General features: G+C 37.6%; 2 protein-coding genes across 12 annotated transcripts; one reads left to right on the top strand and one right to left on the bottom strand.

Moving 5' to 3' along the window:
* Positions 1 to 594: 594 nt before the first annotated feature.
* On the top strand, positions 595 to 7,140 carry LOC148199040 (exosome complex component RRP41 homolog). 3 transcript variants are annotated; one of them, XM_088114630.1, is made up of 12 exons: positions 595 to 1,063; positions 2,899 to 2,964; positions 3,800 to 3,846; positions 3,932 to 3,992; positions 4,161 to 4,196; positions 4,288 to 4,355; positions 5,137 to 5,215; positions 5,301 to 5,337; positions 5,457 to 5,573; positions 5,698 to 5,783; positions 6,752 to 6,841; positions 6,942 to 7,140. In XM_088114630.1, exons 2-12 carry the CDS (start codon positions 2,911 to 2,913, stop codon positions 6,987 to 6,989), a joined length of 723 nt encoding a protein of 240 aa, XP_087970756.1. In that variant the 5' UTR covers positions 595 to 1,063; positions 2,899 to 2,910; the 3' UTR covers positions 6,990 to 7,140. The 3 variants fall into 3 exon arrangements, with proteins under 3 accessions (XP_087970756.1, XP_087970757.1, XP_087970755.1); XM_088114631.1 differs by having other exon boundaries at positions 603 to 1,045; positions 5,713 to 5,783; positions 6,942 to 7,004; XM_088114629.1 differs by having other exon boundaries at positions 603 to 1,045; positions 6,942 to 7,004.
* Positions 7,141 to 8,381: 1,241 nt separating this feature from the next.
* Positions 8,382 to 15,484, bottom strand: LOC148199039 (putative glucose-6-phosphate 1-epimerase). 9 transcript variants are annotated; one of them, XM_088111815.1, is made up of 11 exons: positions 15,210 to 15,484; positions 15,019 to 15,107; positions 11,781 to 13,432; positions 11,480 to 11,693; positions 11,293 to 11,367; positions 10,771 to 10,827; positions 10,525 to 10,688; positions 10,232 to 10,366; positions 9,512 to 9,614; positions 9,188 to 9,287; positions 8,382 to 9,072 (listed from the first exon to the last, which is right to left on the bottom strand). In XM_088111815.1, the coding sequence occupies exons 4-11, from the start codon at positions 11,588 to 11,590 to the stop codon at positions 8,864 to 8,866; spliced, it is 954 nt and encodes a 317-aa protein (XP_087967941.1). In that variant the 5' UTR covers positions 11,591 to 11,693; positions 11,781 to 13,432; positions 15,019 to 15,107; positions 15,210 to 15,484; the 3' UTR covers positions 8,382 to 8,863. The 9 variants fall into 9 exon arrangements, with proteins under 9 accessions (XP_087967941.1, XP_087967939.1, XP_087967940.1 ...); XM_088111813.1 differs by having other exon boundaries at positions 11,480 to 11,982; positions 12,232 to 13,432; XM_088111814.1 differs by having other exon boundaries at positions 11,480 to 11,917; positions 12,232 to 13,432.
* Positions 15,485 to 23,634: the final 8,150 nt, after the last annotated feature.

The raw sequence follows: 23,634 nt of genomic DNA, 5'->3' as shown, positions 1-23,634 counted from the left end.
AGTTATGTTATTTAAATATTTCGGTTACAATTTATGAATGCATCTTCATGTGATCCAGATTGGTTGAAAGTGTATGGTTATAAGTGGTTTATGATGTACATTGTTGATCCAAAAGGAATATCATAAGATTTAAAATGGTAGGATTGAATCGGAAATTTAGATCTCTCGGTGGGATCAGTTAGTGTATTGAATGAATGTAAGAGGCTTCCATATGGGGGGTTATTCCTAACACTCCAACGGTCTTTCATTCTCACTTAGAGAGGATTGACGCGTGTGGTGGGAGTAGTGGGAGGTCCTAGGGTAGACGCTATCACTGGAGGTCTATTCCGCGGTAACGGACTAGCCTTGTGTATGGTCGGGTGTAACCCCTCGGCAATGGCTTTGCAAAGTAGTAGAGGCCATCACAAGTGCACAACCCGCCCCAACTCTACATACATTCTATGTCCGGACGTGTCTAGAGTCTTAACATGATAGGATGCTTGTCTTGATGAATTTTATGAAATAAATGCTTATGTTTATGATGACTAAGGTCACTACAGGAAAAAGCGTTATTATCGACGGTTATTTACCGAGGGCCTTTAGACCTTCGGAAAAATTTTGTGGACATAATATACCGAAGGCATGTAGGCCTTCGGTAATGTCAGTTATAGGTTAAATCAGAAATTTGGGTTTTTTTGCCCCAAATTCTCAAATTTCAGAATTCCCCCTCTCCCCTTCTCTCGTCTCCCCAATTTTAGAGATCCCTCTCTCCCCTTCCCTGTCTTTGCCCTAAGTTGAGGTTGGTCACCGTAAGCCATTGTTGTGTTCCTAACGCGGAGGTGGGTTCGTTGGTGGCTAGGGTTCGTGGCGCTTGCGGTAGGGTGGTGACTCGTGGAAGTTGGCGTTTACGTCAGGAGTGGTGGCGGTCAGTCGATTCAACATTGCGGTTTCACGGTGCACGTTTGGTGGTGTGGATGTTGATGGAGGTTCGTTGGTAGGTGGCGCTCTTTCATTCCCTGCTCTCTATTCCACCACTGCTCGTCGTGCTCAATTGCCACAAGAAAAGGTCGTGTTTTTGTATGATGTGAGATTAGTCTTCAACTTACTGACTAGTTGTACTAATGTAATGTTGTTGTATCCTGTGTTGAGTGCATAATTGCTTGTGGTAGATTGTATATTAGATTTGGGTTGTATGTGAGGATGTTGGCTGGTGCATACTTCATCTTGGGTGTGAATGCTTTAGTAGTGAGTAAATGTTATTTGATGAGTGTTGCCTGTATGTGATATTACAAAGTGCCTTTGTACCTGTCGTGGTGCCTCATTAACCTATTAAGGGTGTCTCTATTGTGCATCCTTCCTGTCTATTCTAGTGGTTATTTATGGGTTAATAGTTAGTGTATTTATGGATTAAAGTTGACTGAAATTAACTAGATGCTATCTTGGGCAGTTTATTTGGAGACTGGTACAATTTTGATTGGTGACTGATGTTTTTTATTTCCTGTTTCTTAGAGATAAGAAATATAAAAGTGAATATGTGTACTATGTTCTACATGTACAATGATGATAGAATGTGGAATGATTGGGTTAAATCGTGTAAAATTGTTGCTGGAGTCATGAAATAGATGTTTTAAATGTGGAAGTGATAAATGCCAAGATTTAATCCATGTGTATTGTAATAATGTGCTTGAAAGTGAAGAGAGCATGGTGCTGTGAGCAATATTGCGTTATTGGAATGTTGTCCTGTCACTTTTAAATGCATTAAATCAATTGATGGATGATAATCAAATGATAAATGTTGTAGTATAGGTAAATAAAACGGAGTTATAGGTAAGTTTGAATAAAGTTGCATGATCGATGTACTGTGTCTCTTTATATGTATAGTTAATATAAGTTGGCTATGGATGCTTTGGTTGTGTGTGATCGGTGCAATCATAAATGTTGTGAGTACTATAATATGACATGAATGGTTAATCTTTGGATTTCATATTAGATGCTACACATCAGTTATTGTGACTGCATGAACTCTGTTGCTGAATAGGATAATGTTGACCATGGAATTTGAAGGTTATTTCATTTGGAAGTGGCAATGAATTTGGGCAAGATTAATAACCTATTGAAAATTATTCCAGTTGTTGAATGGTAGATACTAGGTTTAGAGGTATGTTTGAAAAGTAGTAAGTCGTTGGTGTTAAAAAAAATTTGAATTAGCCTAGATGATGTGGGCCATATGGTGGGATTAATAGGACATTGACAGGGGAGGGATTTTGGTACGTTGGAATTAATAAGGGGTGGGACCCTTTGTGTACTTATGATGATATAGATTTAATGTAATTAATAAAAGGCCTAGGTAAGTACGTAAACAAATGAGGTTGATGATAGAAAACGAATCTTAGAACCCAATAGAAGCTAGATTACGGAAGAAAACGAAATGGGTTGCATGCAACAAGTTCAATCACATGCTTACAACCCTAGGGCACATGAGAAAGGGGGTTTTCTTACCGGTTCTGATTAGAGAAATTGATCGACTAAGAGCAAGACCCGCAACTTTGTGATCGTTGGGGCAGCACCTAATCGAGAATTTAATGGTTCAGTGTGAAGAAGGGAAAGGGAGAAGATATAGGGGGAGGAGAGAGCTTGCAGGAAGAGGAATGGTTTCTCAGACAAGAGGAATGAGTTAAAAATCAATGTTTCAATTTTTATTTTAAAGTACTCAACCTCTCATCTTTTGCCACTTGTCATCCCCTTTTTGCTGACTCAAATCCAAGTCCTTACACAGATTCTGCAAAATCTCACCATTTTGTTTCAATAACTTTAGTAGAAAATATCATTTTTTTTTTGGAAGCGAAGAATATAAAGCAAAATAAAACAAAATCCAGCTGCTTATGTCTCATCTTTGTCTCCTTTTTGTCTCTGCCATAGATTGACCTGAGGATGGAATACGTCAGCCCAGAAGGACTTCGACTGGATGGTCGCAGACCCATGGAGGTACAGCTATTATTTTTTTCTTGGGCTTTTTTTTTTCCTCCTTTTTTTCTTCACTTAATATTCATTCCAAAAAAGGTTCCTTTAGATCTTTCAAGAATACTCATGAAGCGTATGAAATGCGGAGTATTAATAAATAATAATATCCTACATGAATTCTTACATAGTCATGAATTACTGAAGCTTTATGTTAATTAGTATATATAAGATCTGTAGATAGTTCTGCATATGGGTTATACATAGATGAGCCATGCCATGGGTAATGGAAATGTGTAAGGGCACATTTTGAACTGCAAAAAAACATATAAACAGATTAGAAGCAGTCAATAACCTTAGTTCTGATAAACATTAAAACCTATCACTTAAAAGCTACAAATGTTGTAGTTTGCCAAATGATAAAAGTAAGAAAATGGAGGGTTCTAACCCTAAGGATGTCTAACCAACCTTTTTTAGTGAGATATATGAACTTGGTCCTATGACAAAATGAGCTAATTGAAAGCAGCATTTTAAGGTCTGGCCTATGGAATTCAGTCCTATTTAACAGCTGTGATTTGGACATGATTTTGGGATTCGACTATTTAAAATGAGGAGATGCACTTTAGAGGATAAGGTGAAGTTATTACTATTTATTAAAAATTTAGTATTTAAGAGTGTGATAAAATATATGTACATGTATAAGAAACTATGAAGTTATTAAAATCTCAATGACTATTACTGCAGTTTATCCTCTAAAGTGTTATTCCTTCACTGCAGAGGATCTAAATCTATGATTTTATATTTCTTTCTCTACTGATCTTTTGCCTTTAACTTTTTCTCCTCTCTTTATGGTATATTGTAGATGCGACAAATTCGTGCAGAAATTGGTGCTGTATCCAAAGCAGATGGGTAAATGAATTTTAGCTTTTTAGAAAATTAAGTTGTGATATCATTTGAAGCATTTGACCATAAAGTTTTTTTATTTTGAAAACAGTTCTGCCATGTTTGAGATGGGTAATACAAAAGTTATTGCTGCTGTCTATGGCCCTAGAGAGGTACTGTTTAATTATTTACCTTGCTAATGAAAATTTGTCTATGTAATTTAAGGATTGTTAACTATCCTTTTTCAGTGTTAGTTGGTTTAGACATTTAAAAAACTTTGATGTTGTAGTTGAGCTTTAGATGATTTGCTGTTTTTCTTTAGTAACTTCTCTGCATTTCAGGTGCAAAATAGAAGCCAAATAACCAACCATGCTCTGGTAGTTTTTCTTTTTCTAAGTTTTGTTGTCTGTATTTATATGAATTGTAACAAAAACTTAATTGTTGCTTATGTGCAATGTATGTCTATAGGTTCGGTGTGAGTACAGCATGGCTAATTTTAGCACTGGAGATCGCATGAGGAAATCAAAGGGTGACAGGTTTTGCTCATTTACTTGCTTTTGTTTAACTTCCTATTCTTTTTGACCTTTCACTTATTTTTTATATATTCGTAGTTTTATACTTATCAAAATGGTATTGGAGCATAGACTACTAGGATGATAGTGAATGTTGCATTAGTAGAATCTATCTTAAGAGTGCCTTGTAATTTGTAAATTGGACTTTTTGATCTTTTTACTGAGGTAAGAATTTAATAGCAATGGTGGTAATGCATGTTTAGACTTTTAGAGTATAAATTTTGATTATTAATTAGTAATATATATATTATTAATTAGTAATATATATATATATATATATATATATATATATATATATATATTGCATTCGTTCATGTGATACAGTATAATTTTTTGTTTAATCTTGCATTCATAATTTTCTATGTAACAACTATCTTGCTATCCACTAACGTATTGTAGTGTTTTTGGGGCTGGCTGCTCCATGCCTTTGATATAGCTGACTACAGGCTCAGCAATGGGTTATGTATCATAAAACAATGAAAAGCTTAACCCCATGCACCCTTTTACTGCCTTTTCTCATTTTTAATCTTTTTTGCAAGCTTTGACTTTTTTGAGTAATCTTTGGCCAAAACTCACTGAATAGTTTTGAATGGCTTAACTATCAATGTTTGCAGATATAAATGTTATCCTGTTTTGCTTTTCCTTCATAGTTTTAATATGGTTCTCATTGTAAGGTTCTCTTACAGAAGGATAATAGGATCACTTCTTATTTTTTACTACGTGATTTGAAGTTCTCATTCTACAGGAGATCAACTGAAATTTCCCTGGTTATTCGGCAAACCATGGAAGCATCTATATTGACACATCTATTGCCTCGATCTCAGGTTTTATTACACATTAAGAACTTATTTTGTCATGTGCTTTGCTTTCCCCTAGTCCTCCCTAATGTTTTACTTATTAAATTTGCAGATAGATATATATGTCCAAGTTCTCCAAGCAGATGGAGGTAACTAAGACTTGATAATGGGATCTTGTGATTCTCTTCTGTCATTGCCATTTTATTTTCTCTCTTTACTCATTTAATATGTACATTAATTTTGGGTGATGTTGACATGTCTTTTATAGGAACTAGATCTGCTTGTATAAATGCTGCAACTTTGGCCCTTGCCGATGCTGGGATCCCTATGCGTGATCTTGTAACATCCTGCAGTGCCGGATACCTTAACAGCACAAGTCTGCTTGGTATATATCTGTATTTACTCTAAATTTGAACTGGCTAAATACAAGTGTGGTATGTCTGTTTTGTTTCTGTCTACTTCTGATGCACGGGCTGCCCTAATTATTAAAGGTTTCTGAATGTGTACAGATTTGAACTATGTAGAAGACAGTGCTGGAGGTCCTGATGTAACCCTAGGAATTCTGCCAAAGTTGGATAAAGTAACACTGCTTCAGGTTAATTCATGTCTTGTTATTTTCTCTGTATCTATTGTGTAGTCAACCAGGTAAATTAGTTCAACAGAAAGGAAAACTTTTTATTGCTCTCTCAGTCATTGGTACTCACGTAGTAAAGAGTCTGGTGGTGTTGAAGCTGTAATTCCTCTTCCTTCAAAAACTGTTCTTGTTATTAGAGATTTTGGAGAGAACAGTAGAGTTTTAACCCTTGATTACTCGAGGGAATAGGTGCATGTTCGGAAATCCCCAAAAGAAGCTTATCTAAGCTCGCCTCAGATTTAACAACTTAATAGTTTGCTGTACACATGAATCTTTTTTCAAATATCAGTTGTTTTTTAATCAACAGATACTTCTTACGAAGGTTCCTGATAGAGTGATTTGCTGTTGTACCCTTTGATGGAGTTATGTTATGACAAATCTTCTTTTTAGTCTGAGTTAATGTTTGATCAAGTGTAACTTAATTTTCACTAGTATCATACTTGGTAACTCTTTATTTGGAATTCCAGTTCAGCATCTTTTACTTTTTTAGTTGCAGATCTTTTATTGATACTTTAAATTTTGACTGAAGAAATATAGTTGATATATTCTTTCCGCCACCTTATTATAGGATGAAATTCATGTATGGTCCACAAAACAGAGAGGGAGGGTAACTTCATTTGGTGGGGCTGGCATAGATTTTTTCCAATGACAGTTTATCAGTCAGTTTATTGCTCCCATTCTTAGATTGATATTATGGAGTTAAATTTGTTTCGAACACGTGCCACTATGTAAAGGCTGGTTGAGATTGTGAACCTTCAAAGTTTTAATCAGAAATTTACTACTATCATTATTATGAAAAGCATGCAATGCTTTTCTTTTCTCATCCAGCTTATTTCATTCGTTCACTCCCTGCCATATTTCGTAGTTTAGAATGGAAAAGCTCCTAGTTTAATTTTATTTGCACTAATTACTGTTGTTACTGTCTATAGATGGATTCTAAACTACCAATTGACATTTTGGAAAATGTTATGCAACTGGCAATCGAAGGCTGCAAAGCAATAGCAAACTACATTCGAGAAGTAAGAACCTGCTGACACTTTTGTGATTATACTAAGAGGAGTCCAAACAAGTTTTACATTAATTTCACTGCTTAAATCCTGTTTCTTTGATGGCTGACAGATTTTGCTGGAGAACACAAAGCAACTGGAGTATCGACGAGGTGTATAGTTTTTATAGCAGAAATGATGCTATGATTATTATTACCTGTGGTCACGGTTTTCCAGATTTGTAGGTCCGTTCTTTCAGCATTTGTGCTTTTTTTTGGTTATGGAGGAGAATTCTCTTGTATTTACGTGGAACAATTTTGTTTTTAGCATACGGTGCTGAATAAAACGGAAAATTGTTGTAGAATTCGTTTCTCATTTCTGTCACCTTATCACTATGAATAAAAGGTAGCAAAATTATGATTTATTTTGGGACCACTTTCTGAATTTCCACCAATCCCCCAAAATAAGACGTGTAGAATGGAACTAATGATCTGACACTTCAACGAATGAAGAATTAATGATTGAAGTTAGAATCGAAATAATCATTGGGTTGGTGGAGTGTGTGTACATGGTGATTGCATCCTCAGAAAAAGCAATGACATCAGTATTGACAATTTAATTGCTAACTAATTTCAATGGTTAGTTTCCTAAATTTCCTTTTTGGGTACGATACAGTTTGATAAAGACAGCTTTGGTGTTAAATGTTTGTATTGCAGTTAAAGTCTTGATATAACGAGTTAAACTGATTAATTATGTAAATATAAAAAGTAAATAATTTATAGTAATTTCTAAATCCTGGTAAATATAAAGTAATTTAATTAAGTTAACATTTTTTTATTTCTTTTAAATACGTATGCTAGAGCGGAATACTGAAGTTTTTTGGTAGAGTTGAATACTGTAAGTTTGAAACATCACTAATACAGATTTAGAAGAAAAAAAAGTATTTGAAGTAATAATATTGTATGGAAAAATGTTAATTTTTCTGGGAAAAAAATTTCACAGAAAAAGTTAACCTGAAAGTTAATGATCAAGAGAATTTTAGGATTATTTCTATGGTAAAGGAAAGTATTTTGATGGTTGAGTTTGTTTTCAACTAATACCAGACTTCATTAAAAAATATATTATAATACTAACTATTTATAAAAATAAGTTTGAAGTTATGAGAATTATGAATGGAGAGTGATATAACGAGAATATAATTGAACACAAAAATTTTACCTCTTAAAAGAAACCACTGGTAAATGATGAAAAAATTAAGATAATTATAAGTGCAGATGAACATATGAAGCTCAGTTGGAAAAAAGTAAATACCGATTCATAGTTTGAATAACCAACCGCAATGTCTCGAATCTCAAGCAGGAGAAGTGCTATTGCTTTTTGACGCACCACTTTTGACCCACTTTATTGAATACAGACATGAATTCAATTACATCACAGTCAACATCAGAATTCTTGACAATGTCATTCAATTGTAAACATCATTTATAATAAAAATATTGACTTCTAGATTACTTTAAAAGCCATTTATAGCATAATTCAGCCAACTAACCATGAAATAAAAACAGTGAGAGTATACAAAATTTATGTGAAGGTTATTGAATTATGCACGTATCACTGTAAAATGGAAAATGCCAAAAAAAGATGCATGATCACATTGTCCACTAATCACTCGTTTTATCTCTGTCATGAGAGGCAGATCATAGCCGTAACCATCCAATATAAGCAAATTGGAACACCAAAGCTAAATTATCCATGCCGTGGAACATATCATCAAATCCATGGAGAGAATAAACTCGGCACCAACTCAACAAATCTAATGCTTAAAGAAGGAGCATCCATAGCAGAACGGAAGGAACCAACTGACTAATGACCTGGTAACACTTGAAAGCCATTCTCACAAAAAACATAGGCCTCTATAAAGCACTATTTCTAGCCTAAGATCATAACAACATAAAACCTGACACTCCTACTGAACAGCACTATTTCTACAACTAGATGCTGCTACATTGCTGGATGTAGTAGCAGCATTAACTCAGACCCATTTTGTACAATTCCTCAAAGACCACTTCTGTCAAGACCAAGACGGTCACTGCAAAAACTTGATGGCACAACTGATAGCTGCAGCCGACCGGTCCATTCCTCTCCCGGCTTCAAGCTCACCGGTTTCTCTATCACCGCCCCGTCAACACAAAGCATCTGTTTGTACTCTTCATCACCAAAATCTACCATGGATTTTGATTTCTTTTCCCATGGATTCCACACAGCTGAACACACCATAAAAGTTAAGATGAAAAGGACTGATTTTATATTTTCTACAACTCGAAACCTTATCTACGTTTGTATTTTGTTTGTGGAAAAAATTTGCTACTTAGAGCTTACCAACATCAGGGAGACCTTCCTTCCTTGTAACAAATGTTCGCTTCTTCTCATGATCTAGCACTGCAATTATGTTTGGAGAGCTAAGATAAACTCGATCCGCCTGCCATGAAGGAAGTATGGATATTAAAAACATCTTCATTAGCCTTCATTGTGTCAAAACCAAAAGACTTTAGTAGTGGATACTGTGTGTTATTGACAAAACTGCAGCATAGGCCAGGAATATAGTGCTCTATTTATCTCAACCTGAAGTAATAGCTTAAATTGCAGCATGGAACTATAAATGTCTACATTTTGTTAACATCAATATAACCTAGAAGGGTTTACCTCAGATTCAAATGTTATTGCATCTCCTTGTTCAGTAAATCGTTCTTTTTTGAAAAGGTTGTCTAGGTAGTCCAGTGTCTCCAGACCTTCAATCCTTATCTCACTATAAAAATTGTTAATGTGACGTTAATAATGATCGTCAATCTTAAAATAAAATTTCCTGTTCTAAAACAATCAAAAGAGAGGTAGTTCAAGTAAAAATATGTAAACAAGAATCTATATAGGTAACAAGCATTGCAAACAGTAGTTTGCTTCAAATGCTTACAAATTCTATAGGCTGTGTAAGAACTTTGTACTTTCATTACGACTGATCACTTGTTTACATATTTCCCGATAACTGACATGAATAAAACTCATAATTCCAGTATTCGGAGAAGAATCCACCTAATATATAGAGTATCCATGCTAGTTTCAAATGATTAGAGTGTAAGTTGTTATTAGTTTCTAAAGAAGAGAAACAGTCCTCTAAGATCTGCTTGAATGTTAAAATCCCACAATTTAAAGCATTCAGCAAATGCAGAAACTACACGTTTCAGAACAAAAACCAAATATATTTGTCTACTATAAATATTGAACAAGGAAGTACCATTAGTGCTAATAAAACTCCCATCAAGTGTTCAGCAATCAATTTACTATGGAAAAGAAAAATGATGGTTGGACATCATCCCACACACTCAGAAAAGGGAATGCAGACCAAGTACAACAAAGAATTATCCATACCTAATGTCAGAAACCAATAAGTATGTGTGATCCGCGAATGAGAAACTAAATGGCTTGCCATTTATATTCCTGACTCTAGATATCAAAGTCAGGTCCCCATCTGCTGCAAGAGACACCCGAAGACGGAATTCAAAACTGGTACAATTATTAAACAATCGTTAGATTACTACTGCTTGAAATTTACTGCCAAACACAGGAAAAAGTAATATCGAGTGCATATATGCCAGATTCAAATTATCAAACACATGGAGAGTGGATATCCCTGTTATACTGTCACATCATGCTATTCATACCTGTGTGGCCAGCACTTCATATCTTCTTCAGATGATTTTAGCACCAGGTCAATGAAGGATTTCCCACTGGAGTCATTCCCAGGAAGAGGAGGAGGGTTTTCATCAATTGCCCACATTCTATTTCTTGCAAAACCATGCTGCTCCAGCGATCCACAGTTTTCAAACTGTGAAACAAATTCAGCTCAAGATATGTAAGTATGCATGTTACAAGTTATATAAAATGAACGTAAAAAGGAATAAGCTTGCCTGTGGAAAACACATGGGAATTCCTCCTCGAATTGCTTTTGGAGCCTTGAAAATTGCCTACAGATAATGGAAAAGGAAACAAAACAGTTAGTTATTACTACTTGCCTCTTTAAAAAGTATAATTGATTAAAGTTCTGTGTTCCTACAAAAGCATCAGTTAAGAAGTTGGTTTTGCCGTCAAAGTTTTTCATTATACCAGTATTCAACCCCAGTGGTTCCAAAGGACAAAAGCACTACAATGCACCATTCTTCCCTGTTTTTCTCTTGCATCGATGTGATTGATGGACAGCATAGAATACTATGATTCATCAAAATCCAAACTCTTCTTAAATTTATTGATTATTTGGGCAAATGCCCTTCACATGCCAGTTGCAATATAATGCAGATTATCCCAAAATGAAAATTTTCAGAAAGCAAGATTATGAAATATTGACATGTTTTCCTTATCAGCGCTGACAACTAACAAAATTCATATAATTTAAAATGTACAAATTGATTTTCAATCAAAATTGAAAGACATACCTTGCTGCTTGTGAATAGAAGTTCTTCCCCGTGCTCATTCCGCCATGAAGTGACCTGCGCCCCATGTAAGCTTACCTAATTTCGAGAAAAAACAGTTAATCTAAGTAATCGTAGTAATTAAATTTTAAAATCATAACTTTACCAAATGTTAAAACCGACACCAGTTTTGCAATGAACAATTTCTCACCCGTGCCGAAGAACCCCTTGGGGTCCGAAGCAGAACTTGATCAATTCCATTCCAGTCCTTTGTAATTTCAGTTGCTGCTCTATAGTCCCATACGGCTGCAGAATGCCCCATTCAAATTAATGCAGATCCTAAATTTCTTCAGCAAAATCCTATTAAGCTTCTCAAATTCAGAACATGCAAATGTCAGAGGATTGAAGGGGTCTCCACCTCACACCTATACCGTAACAAACACGTGAATTAGCCTCCTCGTCAGTTAAATCCAAAATCCCAACACCCAATTTCACTGAAAATTTCTTCTCACTGGTATGATTCAGATCTACGGAACAATAGACCTATTTAAACAAGAATCTGGAATGTGTGATAGAATTCCACGAAAACTCCAGAAAGCCAAGAGCAGAAACATTACACTGAACATTTAGCAATTGAATACCAATCTACCTGATACACATCCAAACATGTCCTTAAAACTTGTCAGATTCACAGCAGAAAAAGACAATTAAACACTGAAAAAACATAATAACTATCAGTAAATAAATAAATCACGCACGCATACATACATATACATACACACACATACATATATTACAGCTGTAATAAAATTAAAATTTTCTTTAATATAAGCAGAATACAATAACCATAATTTCTTCAGGAAAATTCAAATTAAGGAAGAAAAACCAAACACTAATAAATCTCAAGAGAATACTGAATAATAAATCTCCCATTAACCAAACACTGGTAATAAGTTTACTTACTTCAACAATCCGGAATCAGGAATTCTAAGTCTAAACCGACACCAGGTCTTGGATGCAGAGAGAAGCAGCAGTAGGAGCCAGAATAATGCATGACCTCTGTGAAATGAGTTAAGAAAATTCACACATCCAATGACACGAGGCAGCACATGCTCATCAAGTACATAGATACATACATGACGAAGAAGAAGCGTTCAAAAAGTTGAAAGGTACCCTTTTCTTAGAAGTATGCATTCAAGACCATACTTGCAATTGAATCAAGAAAGTTCAAAACTTTCAACAACCCCAAGATTTGAAAAACCAAAAAAACTACAGCAAATGGTAGGTGGCAATGTTGTGTGAAGGCGAGATAAAACTTTTACAGAAGCTTAAGATAAGGAGCAAAAACCGGTCTTGTAAATTCTGTGTCTGTTGGCTGCTGAAGAGATCTAGTTCTTGGACGTGGAGATACGAAAAGTAAATGTACACATGTACAAACCGTTAAAAAATTTAAACATTTTTTAATGACAATTAAACTACATTAATTTTGTGTACAAGATTTAAAACCAGAATAAAATATACACCATTCTAGTACAGGGTTGAAAGCTACTTTTTCTTTGGACTGTGGTGGACAGAATCAAGAGTCACATACACAACACACAGCACAACACAATCGAAGGTGATGGATGAATCCATCTCAAGATGTAAACCAATAGAAAAAACAAAAAAAAACATTTATGTCTTAAACACAGAACACACAACACAGAGACATCACATCACTTCAGCATACTATTATAAGGGCATGCGTAGATGTTCGGTATTTCTTCCAATGAGGTGTGCAAAATGGATTTGTCACCGCAATCCCGGGCTTATCTTTCAATTTCTCTTTCTTTTTTCTTTTAGCACGGTGTAACATCCCAAAATACAGTAATCACCATAAATTAGAATTAATTACAATTAACAGTAATTAAGCAGTCTTTACAAATAACCGAGTTCCAAAATCCAAACGGCTTAAGAGGCAGCGTTTCAATATACAGCTCAAAACAACGAGCGCTAATAACGAACGGTTTTACCAAAACATATAACCGAACGTCCAAAAATAAACTAAACATTTACAATCTAATCTAACGAGCGCTCTAAGGCTCGGCCTTTACTTCTACTTCCACCAGATTAGCTTCATCCAAATTTTCTTCTTCCAGCATTTCTTCAAGGGACGCACCACCATCTGCTCACATCCACAACGGATGATCATTGCAAGACAGGACGAACGTACAAGGACAATTGACAACACAAGGAAAACGAAAGGGTAAGCTTATAATATTTAATTCATACATTCAACATACTCATTCAACATTTCAAATGCACACGCACAACATACAATTCAACATAATGTAACATAGTAAATTTATATATATTCTAGACGACCGTCCGGACTGTATGAACCGTGTAGCTACAGGCGTCCTTGCACCCGAGTGGTGTATTAGCCGGGATATACCTAATCAGCTACCACTCGAGGTTAATCCCTCGCCCATAACTAAGCGATGAACGAAGAACCTCCTGCCATTCCCACGCATGACTACCCCCTTCTACATGAAGATGAGTATCACGGACAGTCATACTTTACCAATTCAATATTCAATCATATATGAGACATTCCTCCCTGGAACGCTCGTCCAAAATCCAACATCATAAATTCGCTCCATATGGCGTTCACACTTTAATTTATCATATTTCATCATCTTTTTCATCTTTAGATTTAGAAGTAAAAAAATGACGAACGCTCAGTCCACTGAAAACTTAGGACGAACGTCCAAATGAAGTTACTGGATACTCAGGAAAATATATGTAACGAACGTAATTTCTGTTTGGCCAGTTAAATGAACTGACTCGACTTGAAGTGTACGGGTACTTAGAAAATAATAGTGATAAAAACTTGGTCCAGATTTAATGCACAATGGAGGGTCAAGAACACTTAGAATTTTATTTGAAGAGATTTGCATATGAAAACTAATGCCAGGAATTGAACGAACGTAAAGAAAATAAATACTTAATACTTTGAACGAACGCTATTTTATCAGACATTTATCCAATTAGTACGAGCGCTTGGTATGAGACCTAGCGAGATTTAGAACGGACGCTCGTTATAAGACCGAGCGCTATTTAGGACGAACGTTCGACATAAGGCCGAACGATACTAAGGACGAACGCTCGACATAAGGCCGAACGCTATTAAGAACGAACGCTCGACATAAGGCCGAACGCTATTAAGGACGAACGCTTCGGTTAAAGACCGAGCGTTACGTATTCATAAAGTTTCAAATATTTATATACAGCTGAGCTGAACCGAACGCTCAGACATTCAATTGGGGACGCTCGTTCTCGAGCAGAATTCTTTCCAAATGAAAGAAATTCCATTCTAAGTTATTTTAAGGGAAACCGAACGGTCTATGACCGTACGATGACGAGCGTCATTTATCAAGGGGATGATTTAAGTTTCAGATTTCTCAAACTTAACAAATTTCCAGATTTTCAACCTTTAAATTTATACTTTATAATTCATAGGATTTTCAATTTATAAACTTTATAACATGCATTCCAGTAACTTCATATTCAACATCAAAATACAGATTTACTTCATACAACATAACATCCATTTTTCATACGTATCAAACCAACATGCAGATCAATCAAAATCAGAAATCATATTCCATAACAGTGGTCGTCCATACAGCTCAAACATCATACTTTTCATACATGCAATCCAGATTACACAACATACAAGTATAAATTAAACATATAAGCTTCCCTTACCTGGTTAGCAGTGTTCGCCCTAATGCAAGGTTATGGTGCTTCCTCTAATAGCTTTCTACTCCAGGTTCACTTACTAACTCCACTTAAATCTATACACAAAAATCAAAATAACTCAGATCTTACTCATGCATGAACCCAGAAACTGGTTCGCATGAAACCTAAGGGACGAATGACGGGAAGAGAGGACTTACCAGTTTAGATCCTACTTCTATTCGGTCCAAAATAACGCCCACGTCTCAGAGAGCGTTCCTATGGTTCTGAAACTGTGATTGGAGAATAAACGTGAGATTTTTCGTAGAGAGAAGTTGGAAGCTTTAGAGAGAAGATGGAGAAAATGGAGGTTTGGGTTCAGAGGTAGAAGATGAATGGTGCAGGTGAGTGGAAGGGTTTTCGAAAAACCACTTTTGTTCCTTCCAATTCCAGACGAACGAGCGTCTCATTTTCGGACACCTGCACCCCCACTCTGACTTCAGAAACTTCCAACGTGACAAGTGGCATGCGTGCATGCAGCGCTTGGTGCGTTTTTAATGCACTGAGCGTGTGACGTGGCGTGAAATGATGATTTTGGACAGATAATTAGCAGAGTAATATTTCTGGGCCTCACACACGGAAACACTGACCATTTTCTTTCTTTTTAATATACTGAGATAGAGCGCACAAAAAAAGAAATTGAAATTCCCACAATAAAAAATTTTAGTCTAATAAATTATCATTATCCTCCCTATATTATTAGTATGACAATAATATTAATAATAATAATTATTATTATACTATCATTTCGTCACGGCTGTTCAATTGAGACGATAAGGGCAAAGAGACGTCCATGGAATTCTAGACTCTGCATCACCGTTAGTATTTTGAACATTAAATTTACATTTATTCATACAATATGTTGTTTACTAATATTATCTTCATTATCTTTTTCACTGTGCACATTTATTTCTTTCCTGTCTCTTTCAATCATGATTACATACACATTTTTTGCATTTTGTTGTACTGAAATTATTTTTTCTTTTTAAACTTTTCAATCTTTTCATTCTACAGTAAACCATTGTATTAATGGCTAAGGTTTAATATTTTTAAAAACAAAAACCTTGAACTGATTAATTTTTTAGTTGGAGTCTTAAATTAGAAATTATAATTTTGATCTTCTGCAACTTATAAGGAGTACCTGAAATTATTTAAATCGATACAAAATATTGTTTTTCTTTGACTTCGAACCAGTAAATTAACTTGAACTCGCTTATAAAATTCGCAAACTATAAACGGTGTAACATCCCAATAAATAGTAATTACCATTAATCAGAACTAATCACATTTACAGTAAATACAGTGCAGTCTTAATACTTATAACAGCTGCTCCAAGAGAAAACAGCACGTACAGCAAATTACAGCGTTCAGAATTCATGATCAATTCAAAGACAGTGCTGAATAATCTATTATGCAAAACTATATACAGAACTGCCAAAATACAGCACAAAAATCTAATATCTACTACGGAACGAGCCTCTACTGCTCAGCTTTGACTTCAACTTCTACCAAGTTGGCATCCTCCAAATTTTCTTCTTCTAGCATTGATTCCAGGAGTACCTCTCCATCTGCTCACATCCACAACGGATGATCATTGCATTGACAAGACGGACATCCAGATACAGTAGACAACACAAGGAAAATTGCAAGGGTAAGCTTAGGTAATTTAATTCAATACAATCATCATAATTTTTAACATAGTAAATCAATCATACCATTCATACATCATTAGATACATATATCCACGCATACAGTAACTCATGCAAATTCTCATAATTAAAGACTGTCCGGACTGTATGATCCATGTAACCGCAGGCGTTCGTGCACCCGGGTGATGTAGTAACTGGAATTCGCATCAGCTGCCACCCGAGGTTAACCCTTATCAGCCCAAAGTACTATGTAGGACTAGTGCCTCCTGCCATTCCCACGCATGAACTACTCTCCTCTACAGGAGGATGAGCAATCACGGAATATCAGGATGAACAGCCATCAGCGATTTTACCATGGTCATACTACACTACTTCTCATATTCACATCATGGAGACGTTCCTCCTTGAAACGCTCATTCACAATCCAATCCAATAATTCCATTCACACTATCATTCGCACCTTGTTAAACATTCCTCTTATTCAGATTTCCATTCTATGTTCCACTCTCTTAATTTAAACCATGTTTATCGTTTAATCGATCCAGACGAATGTATTACAGTACTCTGATGTCACGTTTCTGAACAAAAGAAACGAACCATTACCCATTCACGGACGTTAAGACAAAGGAGTAATGTAACTGAGATTGAGTTTAAAATATCAGAATAATACTTAGGAAAATTCTAAGTATAAGGACTTGAGGTTAAATGAAAAGGACCATCACGGTTTAAGTGAATCCAAATAAATAATCAGAGTATTAATAAATTCGGAAACGAGCACTGCCAGTCAAAGACCGAACGTTAATTAATAAATTGAACGAACACTATTGACGTTCGCTCACGAAGCAATGATAAGGACGAGCGTTCAGTATAAACCGAACTCTCCTTAGGACGAACGCTAGGTCAATGACCGGGCACCAAATAGAACGAACGCGCATTTGAACGATCGTTCGGTATCAGACCGAACGCTAACGATGACGAACGCTCAATCTAAGATCGAGAGTTCATTTGGACGAACGCTCAGTATAATACTAAGCGCTGCTTATGACGAACGCTGGTAAACAAAACCGAGCGTCCTAACTACACTTCACTTTATTTTCAATTGATGGACACACTAGGCTAAGCCGAACGCTCACACCTAACTCTTGACACCAATAACGCTCGTTCTTAATCAGAGTCCTTTCCAAATGAAAGAATCCTTATTCTAGGTGATGTTCCAGGGAAACCGAACGGTATAAGACCGTTCGATAACGAGCGTACATGATCAATCAGAGAAGATAAGATTTCCAGATTTTTCATTCATATTAACTTCACAGTTTTCATACGAACCATAACTTAGGATTTATCTCCAACATAATTCTCATACATTACAGAATTCATATCATCATCTCATCAATACAGAATTTTCCATTTTCCAGTTCAAACATATCCTCAATACAGTTCAAAACACTTTCATTCCAAACCATACAGAAATTCAATCATATTCAACCTCACACATTTCATTCTCTGCATACAGTTCAAACAACATTAATAATATACATCCAGTGCAACCATGCTCATTCGCGCATACTTAAACATCAATTGTTTCATGCAGTTCAGACATCCAATACATTTCATTGCTTTCATACAAATCAAACAAGTATTAAATTAAATTACTAAAGCTTCCCTTACCTGGTCTAGCAGTGCACTTCCAAATGCTTAAGGTTTTCTCTCGATCAATAACAGCTTTCTACCCAATGAATCACTCCACGACTTTCACTAAATCAGAGATACCAAAAAGGACATCAGATTCAAACCTATAACCCATGCATGCAACCAGGATTTGGTTCGCATGAACTAAAACAGACCAAGTGCAGGGACGAGAACTTACCAGATCAGTTCTCAGTTCTGTTCGGATCAAAATGATGCTCACAGTGCTGAGGAGGTTTCTACGGTGTCTGAAATAGGATTGGAGGAATTGATAGTGAGTTATCTTAGAGAGAAGATGGAACGGTTTAGAGAGAAGTCAGAGATGAAGAAAGGCTAGAGTTTCGTAAGGAAGAAGGTGATTGCATGCAGAGAATGGGAAGAGTTTTCCTGAAAATTCACTTCCTTCCTTCACAGAAACTAACTCCCATTCTCTACACACCACTTGTCTTCCACTAACATTCTCAGAGTGCTCTAACCGTGACACATGGCAGGCGCATGCAGTGTGAAGGTGAGTGGAGTTTTGACGTGGCACAGTGCATTAATTGATGATTAGAGAATGAATTAGTGTGTATTAATTTATCAGGTTCTCACATTCCCCCTAACTACAAAAATTTTCGTCCTCGAAAATTATAAAACTTACCAGGGAATAGGTGAGGGTACAATTCCTTTACAGCCTCTTCCACCTCCCATGTTGAATCGCCAGTCTTTGCATTCCACACCACTTTCACGAGACGAACATCCTTTCCTTTGTAGAGTCTGGTGCGGCTGTCTTCCACACAAACAGGTTGCATCTCCAGTGTCCTGTCTGGGCGAATTTGGATGTCTTCTAACTCCAGTACGTGTGATGGATCAGCTATATACTTCCGGAGTTGAGAAACATGAAAGACTGGATGAAGGTTGGACAGTTGAGGTGGTAAAGCCAATTCATACGCCACTGCTCCAATCTTCTTTAAAATTTGATAAGGTCCAACGTACTTAGGTGATAGCTTCTTTGGACGAAGAACTCTTCCTACACCAGTGATTGGATTCAACCTTAGAAAAACGTGATCACCAGCAGAGAACTCTAAGGGTCTTCTTCTCTTATCGGCATACGATTTCTGTCTGCTTTGAGACGTTTTCAAACGTTCCTGGATCAGTTTCACTTTCTCGGTTGTTTGCTGTATCAAATCAGGTCCGGTTAACACATTCTCGCCTTCTTGGAACCAACACAAAGGAGTTCTACACTTCCTTCCATAAAGAGCTTCAAACGGTGCCATTCCTATACTTGCTTGAAAGCTGTTATTGTATGTGAATTCAACAAGCGGCAGAACTTCATCCCATACTCCCATATGATCTATAACGCAAGTCCTCAACAAGTCTTCAAGAGTCTGAATGGTTCGCTCAGATTGGCCATCCGTCTGAGGGTGATAAGCAGAACTCATTTGCAGTTTGCTTCCCAATTCTCCTTGCAGTGACTGCCAAAAACGAGATGTGAATCTCGTGTCCCGATCTGATATAATACTCGAAGGAACTCCATGCAGTCTAACAATCTCTCTAATGTACAATTTGGCCAAGTTTGACATGGACATCTTTAAATTAACAGCCAAGAAATGGGCGCTCTTAGTCAATCTATCCACAATTACCCAAATTGAATCATGGTTTCGGACTGTACGTGGCAGATGAGTCACGAAATCCATGGAGATGCTATCCCACTTCCATTCTGGAATCTCCAATGGCTGCAGCAATCCTCCTGGTCTTTGATGTTCAGCCTTGGCTCTTTGACAGGTTAAACAAGATGACACAAAACGTGCAATGTCACTCTTCATACCAGGCCACCAGAATGACAAACGAAGGTCCTGATACATCTTAGTCATGCCAGGATGCATGCTAAGACGGCTGTGATGTCCCTCCTCCATTATAATTCTCTTCAGCTCACTGTCATTTGGAACACACGTTCTCCCCATATATCTTAGTAGACCATCCGTTCCAGCATTGAACCCCTTAGCCTGATCTGTACCAAGCACGCTCAGGATTTTCACCAATTCTTCATCCTCACGTTGCTTCATCCAAATTCTGTCAAATACATCACTGGAAATTCTAAGATTACAGCACGTTATTGCGTTCGTTCCTAAATCAAATTGTAATCTTAGATCTCTAAAACTCTCCACCAAATTCAGCTCCTTCACCATCATTGCAGAAATTCTTACGGCCTTCCTACTCAAGGCATCAGCCACCACATTTGCTTTTCCAGGATGATACAACAGTTCAAATTCATAGTCCTTCAAGAATTCAAGCCACCTCCTTTGCCTCATATTCAATTCCTTTTGATCAAAGAGGTACTTGAGACTCTTATGATCACTAAACACTTGAAACGTTGCACCATACAGATAATGCCTCCAGATCTTTAATGCAAACACGACTGCTGCTAGCTCCAAGTCGTGTGTGGGGTAATTCTTCTCATGGATTTTCAGCTGCCTGGAAGCATAAGCCACTGCCCTCCTTTCCTGCATCAGTACACAGCCCAAACCTTGATATGATGCATCACAATACACTTCAAAAGGTTTGGCTGTATCTGGAATGACCAACACAGGAGCGCTTGTTAATTTCTTCTTCAATTCCTGAAAGCTCTCCTCACATTTATCTGTCCAAGCAAACGGCTGGTCCTTCCTGGTGAGGTAAGTCAGAGGGGCTACTATCTTAGAAAATCCTTCAATAAACCGCCTGTAGTAGCCCGCGAGTCCCACAAAGCTCCTAACCTCCGTGACAGAACGTGGACTCTCCCAATCCAGCACTGCCTTCACCTTGGCTGGATCTACTGCAATACCACCAGCAGAAACAACGTGCCCCAAAAATTGGATCTCCTTCATCCAGAATTCGCACTTTGAACGCTTGGCATACAGCTCTTTCTCCCTCAACACGCTCAAGACAATTCTCAAATGGTCTTCATGCTCTTCAAAGCTCTTGGAATAAATGAGGATGTCATCAATAAACACTACTACAAATTTATCAAGGTACGGCCTGGAAATTCTGTTCATGTAATCCATGAAGATTGCAGGTGCGTTTGTCACTCCAAAGGGCATCACCACATACTCATAATGACCATATCTAGACCGGAATGCAGTCTTCTGAATATCCTCCTCTTTCACTCTAATTTGATGATAGCCCGAACGTAAGTCAATCTTAGAAAACACACACGCACCATGCAACTGATCTAGAAGATCGTCTATCCTTGGTAGTGGATACTTGTTCTTGATGGTCAGCTTATTGAGTTGCCTATAATCAATGCATAGCCGTGAGCTGCCATCCTTCTTCTTAACCAACAACACAGGTGCTCCCCATGGTGAAGCACTTGGACGGATGAATCTCTTATCCATCAATTCTTCAATCTGTTTCTTGAGTTCGGCTAACTCAGCTGGTGCCATTCTATATGGCTGAACCGAGATGGGTGCAGCAGTGGTTACCAAATCAATTGTGAATTCTACCTCACGGATGGGAGGTAGACCAGGTACTTCATCCGGAAAGACATCCGGAAACTCATCCACTACTGTTCGTCCTCCACTGTTATCAATATTGGATGAACGTTCTATCTCATTGTCTCCATACGTCATGATAAGAAAACAGCTTGCTCCCTCCATGATATCCTCCTTAAACTGTCCAAGAGTAATTGACAGTTCTTCTTCTTCTACATCTGGAAACACTAGCTCCTTCTTCCCACAATCAATGAGGATCCGATTGGTATTCAACCAATCCATCCCCAAAATTACTTCTAAGTCTTGAAGGGGTAGGCAAATGAGATTGACCTTATATCTACGTCCCTCAACTTCTATAGGACATCTTACACAAACTGTAGATGTCTTAATCCCACCAGCCGCTGGGGTTGACACCACCAGATCGAACTGTAACTCGCTCTCCACTAGCCCCAACTTCTCAACACACGCCTTCGAGATGAAGGAATGAGTTGCCCCCGAATCATACAACACATCACAAGGCTTTCCAAACAGTAAGCAAGTGCTGGTGATGAGTGTACCTGAACGAGCAGCTTCAGCACCAGTAATAGCATACACCCTTCCTGTGGCTTGTGCACGTCCACCTCTCCCTTGTGAAGCTCTTCCAGCATTCGGTGGTCTCATTACTGCACGACCTCCCATATTGCACTCCCGATCCGAGTGCCCATTCCTCCCACATTTGTTGCAATGTTTCCCTCCAGCAAGTTGAGGACAAGCCCATCTCAAATGTGGTCCTCCACACTGATAGCACGTCAAATTCCTTGGCTGTCCAGTTTGGCCAACAGTGACTAAGGCCTGTGATCCACCAGATGATTGAGTTGGACGAACGTATGGGGGCCTTCTTACGTTCGTATTGTTTCTGGATGCAACCTGCCCCCTATTCAATTGCTGCTTCTTCTGTTGCTCGGCCTCAGCAACATTCTTCTCCAGTACTTTTGCTCTCTCAACCATGGCAGGAAAAGATCTGATGCACAAGCAGGATATTAACACTTTTAAATCACTCCTCAGCCCATTTTCAAATTTCCTGCATTGCCATTCTTCACTTGTAGCCATGGTATTGAAACGGACAAGATGTTTGAATTTGTTTGTATATTCCGAGACAGACATACTACCTTGCACCAATTGAAGGAACTCCACTTCCTTAGCAAACCGCACACTGTCCGGAAAGTATTCTTCATAAAATTTTGCTCTAAAAACCTCCCAATTAATGGGGTTATGCGCGTCTGCCAGGATAGCTTTCATGCTTGTCCACCAGTGACTAGCTTCACCAGTCAATAAGTATTCTGTGAATGCCAACCGATTGTCATTTGGACACCTCTTCGCATCATAGATCCTCTCCATATCCCTTAGCCACTGGTCTGCCTCATCAGGAAGGCATTTCCCACTGAATTTAGCCGGATGATGTTGGAGGAAACTCTCCAAACTCCATTCCGTTGCAGGTGGGGCAGCGTTAGAAGAAGATGCTCCAGGCGCACCTCTAGTTGCAGCCAGTATCTCCATCAATTGCCTTTGCGTGTTTTCAGAATTAACACGCGAGGCCTCCAAACCTTGCATAGCAGCTTGGTTTTGCTGCATCAAGGTAGCATTCTGCTCCAGTAACGTGGTATTCTGTTGATGCAGTCTTTCCACCACGGTTTCCAACAACCTAGTGTTGCTGGACGTATCGGACTCATTCGGTTGAGGAGGAGGAGGAAGTCTAGGTGCCATTTGTTCTCTGGATGCAGAGAAAAACAAACGAGCATTAGTTATGTCCAAGAGTTAAAACA

Source organism: Vigna umbellata, chromosome 4 (genome assembly GCF_029865625.1).
Source record: "Vigna umbellata cultivar VRB3 chromosome 4, Vumbellata_1.0, whole genome shotgun sequence".
Taxonomy (NCBI): domain Eukaryota; kingdom Viridiplantae; phylum Streptophyta; class Magnoliopsida; order Fabales; family Fabaceae; genus Vigna; species Vigna umbellata.
The sequence above is the reverse complement of the archived record's forward strand: the minus strand, read 5'-3'. Positions and strand labels throughout refer to the sequence as shown.